Source organism: Erithacus rubecula (genome assembly GCF_903797595.1).
Source record: "Erithacus rubecula genome assembly, chromosome: 3".
NCBI lineage: Eukaryota > Metazoa > Chordata > Aves > Passeriformes > Muscicapidae > Erithacus > Erithacus rubecula.
Genome location: NC_136689.1, coordinates 19698309 through 19717382, shown reverse-complemented (window position 1 = coordinate 19717382; position 19074 = coordinate 19698309). Strand labels below are relative to the sequence as shown.

Here is a 19074-nt window from a genome sequence, read left to right as displayed (position 1 = left end):
GAGCCTTTCATCCAATTGATACAATGTCCCCTTAAGATTCTGACTGAGGAAGGTGTTTCTGGATACCTGCTCTTTTTCCTCATATTTCAGCTTTCCTGAATTATAGAAAAAGCATGCAGATAGAGTATGAAAAAGGGGTGAAGACTGCATTATGTTCCATTTCATGATACCTAATCCAGTACTTCCCATCATCTGGTATTTTCTCTGCAGGCTATGGAAAGTCAGATATGACTCTTTTCTTTCCCTGCAGTCCACAATGGTATATATAACTATGCCAGAGCATAGTTATTAATAGTAATTAATGGGGTGACCTGGGTTGTTTAGCCCCAGAAAGCTTAGCAGTAATATCTTCATAGTTGCTGAAAAGAGATGTCATGCTCTGCCTGGGAATGGATTTAGAATTTGGGGAGCACTCAGAAACAAGGGAGACTAAAGATAGTACAATGGACTTGGGGAAGGGACTATGTAATAATCCTGAGTGTGTGATGCAAAAGCAATAATATTAAGGTTTCAATGACTTATGAAGAGGTCTTAGTTCATTTCATGAAGCACTGATTCAGCAAGTGCTGGAGGGCAGAAACTGGGGAATCGTGACTGTACTGACACAATGACACCACTTGTGAGAACAGCAGAACTTAAACCTTAATGTAGTCACACACCTGTACCTCTCTGAGCACAATAAGAAACAAATAAAAGCAGATTACTTTGTGTGTGGTTTCCTTGACAAATATCTGTAACAGACAAGCTAGAAACATCCTTTAAAATCAATGTAAAGCTTACAGGAAGCATCACACACTAGTGACACCTCAACAGACTCTCTTAATGCTGAAGCATGAGGAGCACCATAGGAGAACTTCCTCTTTTTGAGGTTCTTCCAAGAACTGACAAAGCACTACAAGCCAGTGTTACATCAAGCAAATATTTGTGGGGGCTAAGATTTCCATACTGAAGCAGGAGACAAAATGCTTTGCAGAAAGCTGTGGCATGCCCTCCAGCATGCTTGCTCCCATTGCACAGGGATAGCTTTGTATTATATCTGAAAGTTATTTATTTACCAGATCATTTGACATTTTGGAGAATGAGACACAAAATGCTCAGGCTGGCATGCCTTGTAAGTATGTTATGTTTCCTAAAGAGCAGGGCACAGCCAGAGAAGAATATGCTGCAGAGACCTCATGTGTGGGGCCCAGCACACAGGCAGCCCAGGCACCCCCTTGGCGAGATGGCTGCAGACAGCACCTCTCTCTATCTGCCTGGCACCACTGTGCATTCCTTGCTCTGCTGCTGTGCTGTCTCAGCAGTGCCTGTGTTTTTGAAGGGGATGAAGGCATTTCACAGAACTGTTTCTGATTTCACAGAATATTCTGAGTGGGAAGGGACCCACAAGGATCATCAAGTTCAAGCCTTAGTGAATGGCCTGCATGGGGATTGAACCCTTGATCTTGGTGTTATTAGCACCCTGCTCTGACCAAATGAGTGTGCTGGGAATGCCAGGGATCAAGGGTGATCACCTCCTTCATCTCACTGCCTTTGATCTCAAGGGGTAGGTGATAGCAGGGATGGTAACGTGGCTGTGCTCTGTGGGCAAGGTGCTGAGTGCTGATTACAGACCAGCATGAGCTTCCCACTGCCCCAGCTACATCCCAGGGTGCAGGAAATTTCCATTAAAGCAGCTGCACCTACAACAGGGGCTGGGTCACTGGAGCCAGTCTTCAGTTTGCAGCCTTCTCCCCTGGCATGGCTGTGTGATGGATCTGGCTCCTGCTATTCTTGTGTGAAAGCAGAAAATGGCTTTGGAGGCCTTTCTGTGTCTGCAGTGGGCTCAGGGCACAGTGCAGGAAGGATTTTATGTTCCCAGACTGCAAGGGGTTACAGTGCACAGATATTAAACAAACTTATTTATAGAACTTGTGCTGCAGGGATGATATGGGGTACAAAAACAGTAAAGTATTCTACATGGGATATTTGTGTCTAGTTTTGAGAAGTTACCTGTAGCTGCCTGGTGTGTTCACACAAGTGGCTCCATTCTGGCAGCCGAACGCTGTTCCAGCAAAAATCTGGCATTCATTAACATCCACTGAGCACAGGGGGCCCTAAGATGAAATGGAAAACCAGTTTATTTTCCAAATAACTGAGAAATGAAGCAAACCATGGACCCAATGTTTAACACAGTTTTCAAAGATATACAAACCATGGGCTGTTATCAACACAGCTTCCCTTATGAAACACAATAACAAAACTTTATTTTTCAGCTGTGTTTCTGTGACCCTGCTATCAGTCAGATGGGGATAAAATATCTCACATGTAAAAAGCACATGAACAGCACATTTTTGTAATCCCCCCACTTTCCAACTAGACAAAGACTCAGAAAATTTTCTTATAGACTGTTTCTATCAGGAAAGCACATCCATTTTGAAACAAATCATGCTGGGATAACTTTTAAGTTGAAATCCTTTGAGAAGAAGATACAACATTTTTATCTCTGGTGCGTGTAATAGCACTATTAAAGCCTTTGCCAGTAAAATCTCAGTATTTAAAAAATTCAGAATGGCACTGATTATTTACAGCTTGTTTTTCTTATTTGTTTAAGACTGAATAAATATCCATACCTTCCCCCAGTCTCTCTCTATCCTTGTGTAAGGTCAACAGCAAGGCACACAGTTCAGTTCAGTGCTCAGCAAACACCAGACTAATTCTCAGCTGTGGGAACTGCCAAGAATCACTGACTTCACAGGCCAGTGCCTGTGTGTAACAGCACAGGGTTTGGTCCAATGCTCTGGGCTTCTGGTTGTTTTTACACATATATATTCATTTTGTTGACAAGCAAACATGTAGCTCTCCAACCAATGAGTGATACTGCTGCTGTGCTGTTCAGTGTACCTCACTCTGTCCTGAGCAGCCCTAAATGCTGCATGGCAATCACACTAACCTAGCTGGAGTATTACAGTTGAAATACTCACTCTGTAGTCTAAAGGAAGCTAAAGGCTCACCTGCCAGCTGCTGGGACAGAGACAAAAGAATCCATCCAGTGAGTTCACACAGGTCCCTGAGTTCTGACAGGGGTTGCTACTGCAGGCTCTCCTCTGGACGTCCTGAAATGACAGAAAAGAGTAGAAAATGAGGTTTCTGCTTAGCTAGTGTTGCACTAGCATTTATTTTCAAGACAAACTTTTTTTTTGGTTTGGTTTGGGTTTTTTTTTTTTTTTTTTTTTTTTTTTGTTTCCCCACAAATTCTTTCTTGAATTCCCCATGCATTTTTTTCAGCAAGGTTGGTTTGTAAAAGTTTTAAGCTATTTCACTTATCCCTGTGATTGCTCATATAGAGAATGCCCAAGCACTAGGATGAGAAAAGCCCTGTAAAAAGTAAATATTAATAGAAACTGTTCTTCAGCAGCAGACTGGGAGTCTGGATAGAGGGTTATCTTGTCTTTTTGATTCCATGGTATTTCATCTGACAATTGTTTTTACTGGCACCTGTAGGTGTGGCTTGTCACAAGCTCACTGGAGAAGCAATCAACAGCTGAAACTTACTTAGTTCCAGTTTGAGTTTCTGGTCTTTATCTTGACAGGCCAGTGAAGGAAAAGTTTACTTCTTGTTATCTACTTGTTGTTCTTGAATGTACAACTGTTTTTCCATTAAGAAATGCAGGCTTCTACAGAGTTTATATTTTGTAAGAAGGCATATCACCTCCTCCACAAATCTTGGAGGTTTTTTTTAGCTTCTGTTACCAATAAAGGTTTTCCTGAGGAATGCATGAGAGGAAAGAAATAATCTAGCTGTTTAATCATTGAAACCTCATTTTGTTTGCTTGGGGCTGAGATTTTCTCTTCTAATCTCTAGTTTGCTTCCTATTTACTTACCTGCTGTAAGCTTTGAAGTTTGTTATCAAGACTCAGGATCTGCAAAAGAAATGTAAATTACATTGTGCTTAGTATGTGGGTGACCACAGAGGTACTTGCTGGATACTGGTAAACTCACAAAATATTTTCCTCTGAGAAAAGAGAGTAGCTCCTATGTGAAACCAGGTGACAGTCAGATCCAAAGGAGGCCCATTCACTGAGATTTTGGTGGGTTTGGCTGTTCAGAAAATGACAGCTTTAATATGTCCCAGCATGGATCCACAAGGCAAGACTCAGTCTTGCAAAGATATATTCAGTGCTGAAAACTGAGACTGTGAATATTCCTGTGGGACTGTACAGGTCTTCACATGCATCACAAGGACTGAGGTCTGGGACAGACCACCCAAAGCCAAGAAAAGGTTCTCCACATCTCAGTGGGCTGTAAACACGAACAGCAAGCTGACACTGAATCAGAGAATGTGATGGATACATATTAGCAGAATTTCCCCAAAGGAAGGTCTTTTACACTATAAAATATTTTCCTATCAGGAGCTTATGGAAACACTGTAACAAAAGACACTTAAATCAGGCAATAGTTTAAAAATTTTCTCATGGAAAAAAATTTTCAAGAGCAGGGAAGTGACAAAACTACTGCACCAGTCTTTTCATTCCACTGCAAACCCCTACAGCCCATTTCATCTATGGAATGGGATTCCTTGTAACAACTATGAAAACATATATGGTCAATTTCCAGAATTAATCCATAAGTATTAGAGGACATAGCCAATACAGATGCTGGCAATGAACAAAGAAGAGTCACAGTAACTGGAAATTTTGGGGGGATTTACAGAAATATTTCCATTGTCTACAGAGTTACTGAATAAGTACCTCCAAATTAAACACAGACTTCAAGCTGATATTAAATAGGGACTCTGCTCCAGTTCCCTAAATGGGGTCCAGAAATAGTAAAATGAAATGGGTTGTTTAATATTATTGTGAGGAATGGAAACCTGGGACTGCTGGAGGAGGACAACATGAAGATATGGCTCACCTTGGAGGTCAGCAGAGTAATCTGCTGGGATACATTCTGCGAGGCACCACTGGCTTTTTTAAGTTCTTGAATCTCTGTGCTACTCTCTCTAACCTAAACAACAGAGATAATGTGAAACAAACTTTGACTTTTTGAAAGCTTAGGAAAGTTTAGTCCTTGCATAACTTTATTATTATAAAGTCCTCTTAAATACAGAGAGCTCTACCACATACACAATTTAATCTTTTCATTATCTTTTGTGATGACATGATTACTTTACAAGTCTGCAATAGCTTACTTTCATATTAAACTGCTGATAAAAATAATATAAAATTAAATACAAAACACATCAAACACTTGTGAAAACATTTTAAATATTAATATGTAGAACTGATAATGAAAATATAGTAAAGTAAAATAACTATATCACCTGATTAAAAAGTTCTTCAAGGTCTTTCTCATTAAATTTTACTTTCCCTAGTGGTCCGGTTCTAAATTCAATATTTTTGTTGGAGCCAGCATGGAACACTAAATTACCCTGCTCGGAGGATAAACGAGGCCTGTTGTGTATTGGGAAAAAAAAAAAAAAAAAGAAAAAAGAGAGAGATCATTTAGCTACAAATACCTGCAGGAGAGTATGTAAAATAGAGCTGTAGTAAAGACATTCTGCTCCCATTACCAGCACTTACAGACCATCATATCAACAAATGCATTTGCAAGCAATTGTACTTACTGCTCATCATAAGTGGCTCTTTTCTGCCTCTTTTTTTCATGTTGGTTCGGGTCACAGCTCAATCCAGTAAGTAACAATAACACAACTACGAGCCCAGGAGCAGGAGGAGCCCAAAGCATTGCTTTCCTCCAGCCGTCCTGTGCTTGAAGTGAAACCTCCAGTGCTGGACTGGGCTGTTGTGAGCCCAGATGCCCTTTGCTCTCACACAGCTCCTTGTTCACAAGGTGCCCATTCTGCTGTCTTGTCTTGCAACAGTGAACTTTATCTCAGATACCTTAATTAAAGATTGACAGCATGCAAATCCCCTAGATATTAAATGCATTTTTCTCCTTTTGTCTTTTGGGTTCAGGAGCTTTGAGAGATCATTAAATGGAATCTGCCTGTATTTTATCACTATGTTTTTGCCCTTTGTACAGCTGAGCACCCCTGTGTCCCTGAGCACCCTGTTATCTGCAGAAAGTGCTCTCCCACATGCTGCACCACAGGGGTGAAGGAAAGATTATTTGGCAGCACTAAAGGACCTAAATTGTTACCAAAAAGTCCCCAACCCCAAATGTAAAACCCACAGTGGCTGGCAAGGAACATTTGTATTGAAAGAGAAGTTTCCAGTCAGTAATTTACTGTTCAGATGACACAAAAAAGTCAGCAGTACTGAACAGCATCCCATGGATTACAACAGCAAAGTACAGTTTTAACTCAATATGGTTGCTCTGACTCAAGGGTGACTCAGTCCCCAGGTGCTGAGGCTCAGGCTGTTGCTGCTGAAAGCCATGAGAGATTCAGTGTCCCACCTCCCCTTTGCTTTTGCCACAGTCTCCATATTCCCCTTGCACAAGACTGCTATGCTTTGTTCTTCCTGCTCAGAGGAGATCTGTGTGTTTTCTTTCCTCATGCTAGAAACTTCCTGATGTCCAGGTCCACCACCATTCTTTTTGATTTTCCTTTTTGCTTAGGAGATATTTTATTCAGGCTGTGCACATTTCAAAACTCTACTGAGGAGAGTAGCAACACTTGCAGCTGTAACACTAGCATCCTTTAAGCCCCAGGCCTTCCTGGAAGCCATGGATCTCCTGCACTTCCTAACCCTGCCCAGTCTTTTATTTTGTTCCACTTTGTGCTGATCACCTGCAGATGTCCCACAGATACATGGAACCTGCCCTGGAGCTGGGGGATTGAATGAACTCTACAGCTTTCACAGATGGAAGCATTATGAGCTCAAAACAACCTGGGAAGAAATTGTATGTGGTGACAAAAAATGATGTCATCACAAAAAAGAGACAGATGCACACTGAGAACATGAATGTGAAGTCAGGATGGCTAATGTTTGTGGTGCTGCCACAGAAAACGTGATCTTCATTGTGAACACCACAGTCTTAGGCTGTATCAGCTGTATCCCACCACTTTCCCAAAAACTAGATTTGCATTATATTTTATTATCTTTATTATACTTTACTTATGTTTTCATAAACTTACCTTGGAATTCAGAACAGCAGCAGCCTGCTGACCATGTCCCATGTCCCTGGCTGTGATGCAGGTAACCCAGCTGTCACTGCTGCTGCCAAGGGATCTGGAAAGGCAGTGGGGAAGCTCCTGCTGAGCCCATGGGAGACCCATCCCATGTACCTACTGGTGAAGTAGAACAGCTTTCTGGATGTTCATTTGCTCTGCAGCAGGGAGTCTATCAGCTGTTCCTGCCAGAACAGAGAAACATAAGGAGAATTTTCCATGTGTTGTCCTTTACCAACATGAGGGACAATATTTTCATTAAAATATAGAATTGTATCCTTAGTTGTTGGAAATATGACTGCTCCATTCAATCCACATAAGCTGTGTTTTTTATATTAACTGAGAAATCTGTTCCTCTACCTTTTTTTGTATTTACTATTAGGCTTTTTAATCTGAAACCTCTGTTCAGGAATAGGACAGCATAGACAAATTATCAATGTTTCTGTCTGGTCAACCAGACACCTTCTGCCTCTGGGTATCCTGGTACTGTCCATTAAACTGGTGCTCACTAACATTCTTCCTGTCGATTTTGAAGCCTGTCTGGTAGCAAATTTTTTCTCTTTTTGCTTTGATTTTATTTTTGTTTTAACAGTTTACTGAGTTTGTGTAACTGTCAGCTGGATGTCAACTTGAATAAACTCTGGGCCAACTACACCTGCACTCCATAGCAGGCTGGCTGAATGTCTGTGTACTCCAGGAACTTAGTTTCACAAAGTCCATTGTATGTTGACAGTTTCCATCCTGGCCTTTGGCTGTGGCCCACAAAATCCTTCCTCTCCTCTATTAATTTCTTTTGCATGCTGAGTATGTTCTGCCCCTCTCTGCCACCTGTCAGCCTTCAATTCAGGCTTCCCTTTCCAACTAATTAACTCAATAAACCAATAACAAGTGAGCAATAAACCATAAAGGATGAAGACAAGGCTGATAATGCAAGACACAAGAAAAAATTCACCTTCTCTTCTTGCAAGCTTTATAACTTAGAAAAGGTTGGCCTGAGGACCAGTGGATTTTGACTATGCACTCATTATAGGATGGAAAGAGAGGGTTGGACACCCACCTATTTGCATGACACACTATTTTCCATTTCATTAGACCTTCCAGATTTTAGTTAATTTAGTCTTTATTCTTAGTGAATGCACCTTAGGCTGGCAAAATTGAGAAATTTATAAACCTTCTCAAGGAGAGAAATAGGTCCACACCTTCTAATTTTACTGTAATATATTGGACTAAGACATCATTTTTGGAGGAACATAATGGAAAACATACAAATGCCTGGCTCAAGAACAGGGGCTGTTCTTTCTAACAAGAAGAGTTGGCATGAACCTCTCCTCCTGGGACAGGTCATTTATTACCTTCCTAAGATGAAGACTCAGAAAACAGCTCTAAAGAGCATAGGTTGTGTGCAGATTTGGCAAGACTAATGGAGTGTTTGTCACTAATTCTGGTTGAAGTTCATCCTGTACTAGCAGGGACTACAACTTACCACGATCTTGTGTAGCTGAGTGAAATTAAATGGTAGTATTCCTCTATTTCTCCAGCAGTATGTGCCTGCAACAAAAAGATGCTGGTGTAGAAGGTACACATTAATTAATTACTCCTAGGACTAATTAATGAATGCATGAAATTAATTACTCCTAGGAGCTTCAAACACATGGACATGACATGAGTTTTTGACAATGTTGCCTGTTTAAATGGAGGAAGAGCAGTAATTGGAATCCAAACCTGGCTAACTTTTTAATGGAAAAATAAAAAAACTTTTTTTTTCTCTATAGATGCAAAAAAAAAAAAAAAGAAAAAGCAAACCCTGCTATTCAATGTTATCACTTTAAATATTTGCAAATAATTCTAAATCCAGTCCATTACTGGTTAAATACCAAGTAGAGAACATTTACACAAGTCTTCCCTCAGCTGAGCTCATACCTCTCAGTACTTCTATGTTCACTTTGCTGGATCCTCTTTACCTTTCCTCTTTCTAATAATACTCTAGTGTTCAAAAGTGACACAAAACATATGAAGTGATACTGTTACCTCCCTATAACTGTGCAAACTCTTGGTGTAAACCTTATGAACTCAACATCTCCCATATGTCCCTACAGCTCTGAGACAACCAAGCACAAGATTGGTAGCAGGCTCTGTGCAAGGGATCAGCAACCATGGGCTTTACATGAAACATGGGTGACTCTGAAAAATAATATTCCCCTTGCTGTTCCCCACCAGTAAGCACCTATCATCAGTTCCTTCTCTCCCTCCATGAGTGTCTGGAGAGTTTTACAGCCACAGCACCTTCCCCAGAGGCTGTAGCTGCTGCAAACCTCCATTTCCCACACCCCTTCCTAAGGATTTATTCTTATTTTCAGTATTATGCCCTCTGACACCTGTTTAAGATTCTTCTTCCTCAAGACCATTGATGAAGTTCATAAGTTAGCTGCTAATGAAGTCAAACTACCTGGCCAGGAAATTGAGTTTTTCCGTTTTTAATAGCAAATGCCAAACTTAAGAGTCTTGATTTAGTTAACTACTGAAGCTGAAATTGATCTACTGTCCAAATTCTCCTCTTATGGATTCCTTTATCACAAGTAAGATTTAACACATTAGTTTTTACTTTCCTTATGAGACTTTTATTTTAGTTCTTCTTTCTATCTGGTTTTTCTTCCTACATTTTATTGTTTCTATAAACCACTAACCACTTTGATGCTTCCTGTTCTCAATTTCATTCATTTTTTGCAATTAGGTTAATGAAAAGCTTCCAGTCAGTTGTTTCGGCTTTGTTCTTTTCTATTGATTATTCCAGTCCTTTTAACACATTCCAATTGCTTTAACATACACTGGAGTTATTTTTAGGGACTTCCATTTGCATAGCCACCCTTCTTCACTAATGACCCTAAAGCCATGAATGGACCTGGCTGCAGAACCTCTCAGTTTCATTCCATTCTGTACTGCTGGCTTTTACCAAGAAGCTCAGCCCAAGGCTGTCTGTAAAGCACTGATGATGTGGTTACAAGTACTGACATTCTGTCACCATACCAAATAAGTATAAGTGTTCTCATCCTGGGCTAGAAAAGATCTATGCAGGTCAGTGGATGATCCAAGTCACTCTCCAACAGTGGCCAAAAGCAGATAGGACATGAAGGGTACATGAAGGGGTGAGCACAGTACCTCCCCTAGGTACTCCTGGCCTCCAGTTATTTGCAGCTTGGGAACTTCTTCAATCTTAAATCTACTCACTCAGTACTCTCAAGGATTTTTCTTACATGAGCTTGTCCAGTCTTCTCCACAAGCTTCACTTTATAATATACGTGAAAAGAAATTCTGAGAAGAATACCATTTTAAGTGTATTATTTATAAGCAGAATGAGATTAGTTTATTTTTAAAAATATATATGGGAAAAGATTTGAACTAATCAAAAACTATTTATTGTTATCTACATATAATAAAATAAATCAGTACCATCAACATGCTTTGCTTCCAAGTGCCGGGTGGAAATTTAAAAATATTTTAATTAAAGCAGCCCAGTGCATGGGCAAAAGTACAAGACAAACATGCTCTCACTGAGGCTAGGATTTCAGGATGTATTCCTGCATCTAAAATCAGAGGCATTTCTCCCTGGAGGAGATTTTAGGACCTTTTTTGCTGCAGTTTCCCAAGTCCTAGTGAAGGGCATCCAACCAGAGTGGCCTGGTTGGATCTCACATTTGATCCATCAACTCTCTCACTAAAAGTGTTGTGTTCCAGTTGATTTAAACCCTTCCAACTCTGCTTCTTGTTTCACCAGAGCTCTTACCCACCATCAACAGAACAGAACAAAGTCAGAGAGAACAATCCAATTGTTTTGCCTTCACAGACTGCCTGGCCCTCTTGGGCCACTATTTCTTTTTTTTAATGGCTATATAAATTCCATACAATTTAAAATCAACTAAAGACAAAAATAATACAAATCTTATCCTGCTCTTCACAATAACATTCAAATTGACATACTATCACTACTCAGTATTTCATAAGCTTCCCCTCATAAGGTTTTAACACTACTATAAACATATTTGCACAGGCAAAGGGAAAATGACTACTGGAATTAATTTTGGGGTCTATGTCTACTTTTTTATGGTTTCACGTTATTTTTCCTTGGATATTTTTTGAACAGTTCAATTTTATACAAGATTTACATAAGACTGCTCAGAAATGCCTAGTGCTCATAACCAATTATTACTTAATCTCCTCCTAATCCTTACTTTATCATATTCTTTAAACATCATGCCGAAAAAAATACAATACTTAAGTAGTTGTAAACACATAGGAGACAAAATATATTAAACTGCAAAGGAAAATAAATATAATTGAGTATTTATATAAGAATTAAAGTGTTAAACTTGAGTATTAACATAAAGCAAATAGAGGAGCCAAAGGAGGAGCTGAGAAATGAATAGTTCATCCTTGAGATGTAACAAATATTTTCTAAATTTTTCATTTATTTTAGAAATGCAAGACAACTGTTAAAACAGAATTGTCGTCATTGAAGCACTGGGCCTGTTCAGAGCTCTACTGAAATGTCTCTGTCAAAATCAAAATGGGCTTTCCCATCTAAATTTAAGAATTAGTTATCAACAATCAGTGTGCTCCCAGACTATAATACAGAGATTCCTGAAAATCCTCATAATTCTTCTAGAAGGGATCAGTCAAAAGTGAAAAAAAAAAAAAAAAAGCCTCCATGCAGGAGCCTTACATTCACTGAATGTGCATTGTAGGATGCACCTCCACTTCAAACATCAAAAAATACTAATATTGTGTTAAAAAAATTGTACTTTAGTAATTTTGCTGCTAGATAGGTTTCATCATGAGTATAGGGAAACCCCAGATACAAACTAGCTGGTATAGGGAAGATTTTTGTAAGTCAATCTGCATGCTTCAAAAACACCTACATAAACATCACCAAATATGACACACCCCTTTTCTCAGTGGAAATGCTCAAGTTTGAGGGAACACAACCACATCACCTCACTCAGTAATTAAGATGTGCAAATGAATGAGGCACAATATCAAAAATCAGATTCTGGGAATCTCCCTCCCTTTTCAAAGTTGTTTTCCAGATTTTACTTCTTCACCTTTCAGCTGCTTTAGTAATCACATTTCATTGCTGTGAAAATGCTTAAGCTGAAGTTGCAAAGTACAGCAATTGATGTAGGCTGCAAAGCACTTAGGATTAGGAGACAGCTTGGAAAAGGAAGCAACATGATCATCAAGTGAGGTCAAGCAGGTACAACCCAACAGAAGTCAGTAAATCAGTCTATTAATGACAAACCAAGGGGATAAGCAGTAGTCACTCAATTTAGCTGTACCAGTATTACAGGGTTAGCAGGGGTAAAATACACAAATATGTATTTACAACTTGGAATTCTTTAAATTTTTTTCCTTCAAAAACATCTCAAATTAGCAAACAGATTCAGTCTTCACAATCTCATTGAATTAAAGTTCACTGTCAATATGTAACAGGCTCTGTATTACTGCATCAGTTTCAGGTGCAGCTAGCTGGATTCCAATTTACACTTCAACACTGCTAACTTACAAGTGGCATACAAAGCATTAAGATATGTTCTACACATAAAGGAATTGAAAATTAATTGTTAAGAGTGATATTTTTCCAAATATTACTACAGTGAAGCAGAATGAATAGACTATTTACATGGTTTAGCAGAAGCAAACTCCAATTTATACATCAAATTTATATCCTTTGTTTTCATACCAATGTTTGGAACACATTAGATAGCAATACATCTTCATACACCCCATTTCTCCCAAGAACAAGAGCATGCAGCTACCAGTTATTGATCTGGCTGATGAATCTACACAAAAACCATTGTGTGTATAGGTAACCATGGTTCACTGTCAAAACCACACCTGCTCTTTGCAGATTAGTAGCCAGCACAGCAATACTTTTTTGCCATTTCAGTACTACAAGTGACCAGGGGAGAACAGAGGCCAACCTCATCCTTCTTTCAGGAGAAAACATTTCCATTTCTCTTTTACAGCTGGAACAGCCCAGGTGGTCAAGACATCCTGGAGAATCAGACAGCCTGAAGTAGGTCAACCCAAGCTCTTCCTGATTTAACAGCCTACAAGCAACAAGCAAATCAAGACTGAATGAAGAAGAAATATGCAGGAGCCAGCATAAGATAAAGTGGTGTGAATTTATCTACATAAATTTATTTTGAAATTGTTTTCAGGACTACAGAGGATGAAAGTACCTGCAGTATCTCTACAGCAGCTCTGCTCTCTATGGTCTTCACTGTCTCCAGTACTACCAAGCCATGACTGTTCCTGTCATCCCATGGGTGGAGGGCAGAGGGGGAAGAAAACTCATTTTCAGGATTGGCAACTTTAACTTACTGCTTAGGTGCACAGGGACTATGATCAACTACAAAATCCTTCTGTTTTCTGAAACATAATCTCCCTAAGGATCTCACTAAGCATCACCTCACCTATTCCTCACTAAAACTGTTTTTAATCTAGATACCAATGGGAAAATCTCAAGGAAAGATAACAACTAGAACACATGCTTCTTTAGAGGGCTTTCAGTTTTCCCATCATTTTTTTCTATTATTTCAGAGGTACTGAGCTCACAGGACTTGATTACAAACCCACTGAGTCCAGCTGTATGAGGCATTGTGCAAGGGTGGCCCTTGGGATGGCCACATGCAGTGGTTTCCCCTCAACATACACTCTCAACCCCAGTATTACCACCAAGATTTGTGAAGAAATTTTCAGAAGCTCATATAGTTTTTCTCCAGCTCTTATGTCACAGGAACCTAAACATTGAGCTTTATTTTTAAATATTTTTAATGTCCTTTACACAGAGGTCTTTGGTAAGGAGCAATGATCTTATCCTGAATAATATGAGAAGAGAAAAAGGGAAGTTATTGTCAGACCTGTGATATTCTTGAAATATTTTCATTCAGTTGCACCTAAACAAATAATTCCAGACAAATATAGTTGGGTTCCAGAATCCTACAAGTATTTAAAGAAGATGAGAGAACATAAAGGACAACACTACATCTTAAAAATTGTATATAAAATACCAAATTTAATAATTTAATGGGGTACAAAAATCACATCAAAATTTCAGGTCATATATACAGTAAATCTTTTCAGAATGGATCACTTACATTTAAAGATGAAGACATTTTACATGTAGAACTTGGTCTCTATACCTAATTAAAACAGCTTCACACAGCCCTTAGAAAATGGTTTTAAGGCAAAAAAATAAAATAAAATGGTATTATCCTTTCTCATTGAAGTATTTGCATATGCTGCTGTTTTTAATTCTGTAAACTAATAGGAACATTTAAATAAAGCAAATAAGTCCTGTAAACTGCCATTTAAATAAAACACCTGTACAGTTCAAACCCATTATGAATGCAAGTTATTAAAAACATATCAAAACTGTTCAGCAAAATGTCTGGATAAATATCTTGGTAAGCTCTGGTTTTTGTCCAGGTTCCAACAGCTTTCTCCTAAAAGATGGAAGCATTTTCTGTCACCAGTCCATATGCATCAGTTTCAGGTTCTAAATTATTCAAGTAGAATGGAGATCAATTTTGCCACCACGTGTACATTGAGGCTGTTTCCCAGAAGACGATAGCATTGCTTTACTGTTACCTTTTCAGGAAAACCTAAAACAAAAACATATGGTGCAACATCACTACTCTGGGTTTGTTTCTAGTTTTTAGTCTAATTTTTTTTTTTCAGTGAACATTTCTTAGTGCAGTTATCACAGATTGCAGAAGGATTCACCCTCCCTCCAGCCCCCCCAAGAAATTCACAAGGTTAAAAAATCAATTCACAACCAATTCATTGGATTTGCATCAGTTCTTCTATTACCAATACTGCCATCTCTAAGGTTTCACAAGAAGCTTCAAAACATTCCTCTATTGTGTAACTACTGCTGATCTACCTTCCCTTCAGAGAGGTCAAAACATCCAGCAGTGTCAGGGAGGGGCAGCAGCACTAAATCCCTGCACAACTGCTACCCTAGATAACGTCCACAGAAGAACACGGCCACAGCAGAAAGAAAACGTGACAATTTTGCAGATGGACTAAAGTGCACTTCTCAATAAGCTTTATATTGTACTTCCCACATCATCCCCTCAACAGTTCAGGCAAATCACAAGTGTCTCAGGGCAATAGAACCCATACAGATTAAACCATGAGCAAGGTTTATGCAGTGAGTGATCAAGCAGATGAACTATTTTCCACGTAATTCAATGCTGACCCCATTAAACACACTCAGAAATACAGACAGGATCAGAAATGTCCTTCCCATAGTGAGTGCATGGCCTGGCAGAAAGGAGTGCCAATAAAAATGACACCAGAACAGGTATTGTGAAAGGGCTGTGCTGTGTACTGACTGCCAAGCTCCTGAGAGTGAAGCAGTTTTGAGCAGCCAGCTGGTCTGCCCTGTCCTTGCTTGCACTCTTACCTTACTCCAACTGTGAGGTAAAGTACATTTGCTTCAACCTGACTGAAAGATGAAGAGCAGTGGTGACTTAACTGTTAGGGTCAGTAAACTGCTGAAACTTGGCCACATTCCATTATTTCATCATTCCCTAAGAAGAAACACCCAACTTTGACTCAAAGGTCATCGCCACCCCAGCTGGCTCAGATGCACAAGAACACTGTGAGTGCAAGTAGTGATATGTATGCTCAGAGATTTTCACAGCTCTTCAGAAATTCTCTTCCAGAGAGAGCTCAGGAGATAATCACGGTTATTGAGCCAAAGAGGCTCAAGGAGGAGGTGGTGTCTGGGAGGAGTTGTTCCATCCTTCTCTGCCAGTTATTAATGCCTCAAATGTGGACTACTTTGGTAAACACATCTTCTGCCAACTCCATCCACTCTGCCCAGCTTCCTGGCACTCACATTTGGGCAACCATTCTTCTGTCTTTGGAACAATCACTTGCACTCCCACACACACTTCCTTAGATGGAGTTTTCACATTCCATCGAAGAATAAGGTACAGAAAAAAGACATTTTAAAAGTGTACATGAAAATAAATATGTATTTATGTATAGTAAATGTATTACACACACACACACATGCACTTACAGCCCCAAAAGCCTATCTGAATCTTGAAAATATGGGCATTTCTCCTTCTACCTTTTGGCAACTGAAAGCCAAGAATTAATTTTCAGAACTCATGGTTTCCTTTATCCCAAGTCTCCTCCCTCTGACTGTTAATATTGTCTTGTATTTTCTATCTTCTTAGCTCCAGAGTGGCCTACATCAGAAGGTCAGATTCAATAACTCCCTGTATTGGAGGCTCTTGCTGCACAGCTCTCACTGTATCATTTATGTCACACAGTACCTGAGGACACTGAGTTCTTAACAGCATGTATCTCCCCACCATGCTGGCTTTTATTTCCTAAAAGCTTGCATACATTTCTAATAAGAAAAATGGAAAACACATCCTGACATTACTCTCATGAAAGCAGGTCACAGGTGCAAGAATGCACTGTTCACTTTTAATGATATTGCTGTGGGACCCACCAGAGTGACTAAGACAAATGACTGCAGTATTTCATTGAACTATGGTGCAATTGCCATTTATACATTCAGATGTTAAAAGCACAAATAAATCTGGTCATGTTAAGAATGAACAATGACTAACTGGACCTTGCATATTAGAAAAGGCCATCAACTTCTTAAAATGCAGAACCATTTAGACAACCACATTTCTTCTGATGATACTGTAACTGCACTAGTAACAGCATCTGTTACAAAGCTCCTGACAGTCTGTTCACATAGTTTTCAGCTTATAGTTTCCTCATTCTTCAGTTTCTTGAAACCAGTAACATATTTTCAGTGGGTACAATTCCAAGATTCCCGGTTTTGAAAATTTCAGCCTAAATGTTGCTGTCACTACAGAACACAGTAGCAGAGAACTTATAACATATTTTGCTCTGAAAATACAATATTTCACAATAATTACTTGAATTTTAGCATAGGAGAAATGCAGTCAGGGAAACACCCTTTGCTGCAGCCATAAATATATCCACTTTCAAAAAAGCATTCAAATTCTCAAAAGAAACTGAGATTACAGTACCGAAATTCACTAAAGATTTCCATCACCCTAGAGTCGAGTAACACTTTTTTAAGCAGTAATTAGGAGAAGTTTCAAACACAGGGAAATGTCAGACTTGTGACTCAGTGCAGGGGGAAATGCATGTTCTAACTATGACTATGGAGTGTATTTGAGAGGAAACCACTGAATGAAAGAGGCTTGCTTTATGTATCAGCAAGGTCAAGGGAAGAGAGGGGAAGAGAAAGGAAGAGCAAGAACTGTAAAACAGGTATAATACTAACTGCTGTAATTATGGCAAAAGGGTACTCTCCTCTTAGAGCTAGACTCCCAACCAACAAAAGACAGATCTACTAAATGAACATATTGTACACGGTGATGATCTGGATGATCCTCAAATTCAGAATCCTGACTTGTCTTCAGAGTTCAGCTCTGGTTTGCAAAAATATTGAACCTCACAGGTGTCTCTGCAGATGAATGCTGAACAGAAAGCACTATGAAATTATGAAAGTCAGGTTTCGCTAACTGTTCACCCCAAAGTAATGGAGTCTTCCAAACATAAATTTCTCCACTGTCTCAGCTATCCCTTTGTAAAGTAGAAGCAACATTAACTCTATTGCAGCTCAGTAATGTTTGCAGAGATTGATTTAATAGTGGAAAAACTCTAGCTGTATTTAAAAAAACGGGAAAACGGGCAATTTTGTACTCAAAAGAGACCTTGAGCAGCATGATAAGCCTATACAAGCCAAATCCAGCTCTGTTAAGTTAAAGGATCTTGACATCAGCCTACATGAATATGGAAAAGTGCTAGAAGGCTGTCTACAAATAGAAAAAAACATTAAAAAAGAGAGGCTATGAAAACACATTGCATGTTGGTATGTAACAAAACAGCACACACTTGCAAATACTCATGAACATGTAACTTAATGCAGCTAACTCTAGTTTCAATGTGCAACCCTGATAATGTTCTCCAAATGTAGCAATTTTGAATATGACAAGAAATAAATTAAAAAACCAAACTAAAACTGTGAAAGAAAGAAATACATAGAAACAATTACATTCCTAAGTCACGGAGGAAGTCAAAGCAAAATACAACAGATTTCTCAAGGTCAATGCTGTCTTATTCTTTGAGCAATCCGGTTTGGTGGAAAGGGGCTGAAAATAGATGATCTTTAAGGTCTCTTCAAATACAAACCCTGCCATCATTCCATGGATGGTGTTGTTGCTGAGTGACAATAAATTGATCTGATGTGATGCCAGCAGATCAGTTTCTTAGCAGATAGTAACAGCTACACTTCTCTGCTTGCCCTTTTTTACAAAGAGAATTCTGATGAATTTACTTCAGGTTTAATTCTTGTTGATGTGTATGCAGTGTACTGATAGTGTTCAGTCTTGTTCCTTGACTCCTTCTTCCAAAACAAAAAAACCACTTAAAAAATGAAGTTACTGACCAAGAGCTGCCTTTCCCAGAAAATAGAGATGGCTTAATAGATTGGTTACTCCTTAACAAAGAACTATTTGTCTCATCTGAAATTCCCTGTCAGCAGCTGTAAATGTGTGGAAGGGAAAAATCAAGCAGCTCAAACACTGAGAACCACAAACAGACTTCCTAAGCTGGCAGGATATGTTGATTTACCACAGTTGTAAGTAACACTGGCTGCTGAGTAAATAGTTCCAACTCTAAACAAAGGTATTCCTTCATTGCACTTCACTAACAGAGCATTTTGTATGCCAAAATCTTCTTCTTAGCTTATGGAGATAAACCTCACCACAGAAGCTGGCTCTTACAAAACATGAAACAAACTAGTGGAAATATAGAGAAAGTCAAAGTTAGCCAAACAACAAGAATCAAACAACCATAAGAACTGTGTGGTCTGAAAAAAATGCAAAATAGAAAGATT

The 19074-nt window shown here is 39.1% G+C and overlaps 2 protein-coding genes across 5 annotated transcripts in view; both read right to left on the bottom strand.

Annotated features, from left to right (window-relative positions):
• CUBN (cubilin) overlaps nt 1-5722 on the bottom strand; it is a gene marked incomplete at its 5' end in the record, with an annotated part of 139034 nt that extends 133312 nt beyond the window's left edge. The window contains 6 exons of the mRNA XM_079301094.1: nt 1990-2093; nt 2991-3092; nt 3862-3900; nt 4892-4984; nt 5301-5430; nt 5604-5722. Coding sequence (XP_079157220.1) covers nt 1990-2093; nt 2991-3092; nt 3862-3900; nt 4892-4984; nt 5301-5430; nt 5604-5722 — 587 coding nt within the window. The remainder of the gene's footprint in view (nt 1-1989; nt 2094-2990; nt 3093-3861; nt 3901-4891; nt 4985-5300; nt 5431-5603) is intronic.
• Nucleotides 5723-14161: 8439 nt separating this feature from the next.
• The window catches only part of TRDMT1 (tRNA aspartic acid methyltransferase 1), a 29950-nt gene continuing 25037 nt past the window's right edge, over nt 14162-19074 (bottom strand). For all 4 annotated transcript variants that reach the window (XM_079302891.1, XM_079302892.1, XM_079302890.1 and 1 more), the window contains exon 11: nt 14162-14770. In XM_079302891.1, coding sequence (XP_079159017.1) covers nt 14670-14770 — 101 coding nt within the window. In that variant the 3' untranslated portion in view covers nt 14162-14669. The remainder of the gene's footprint in view (nt 14771-19074) is intronic.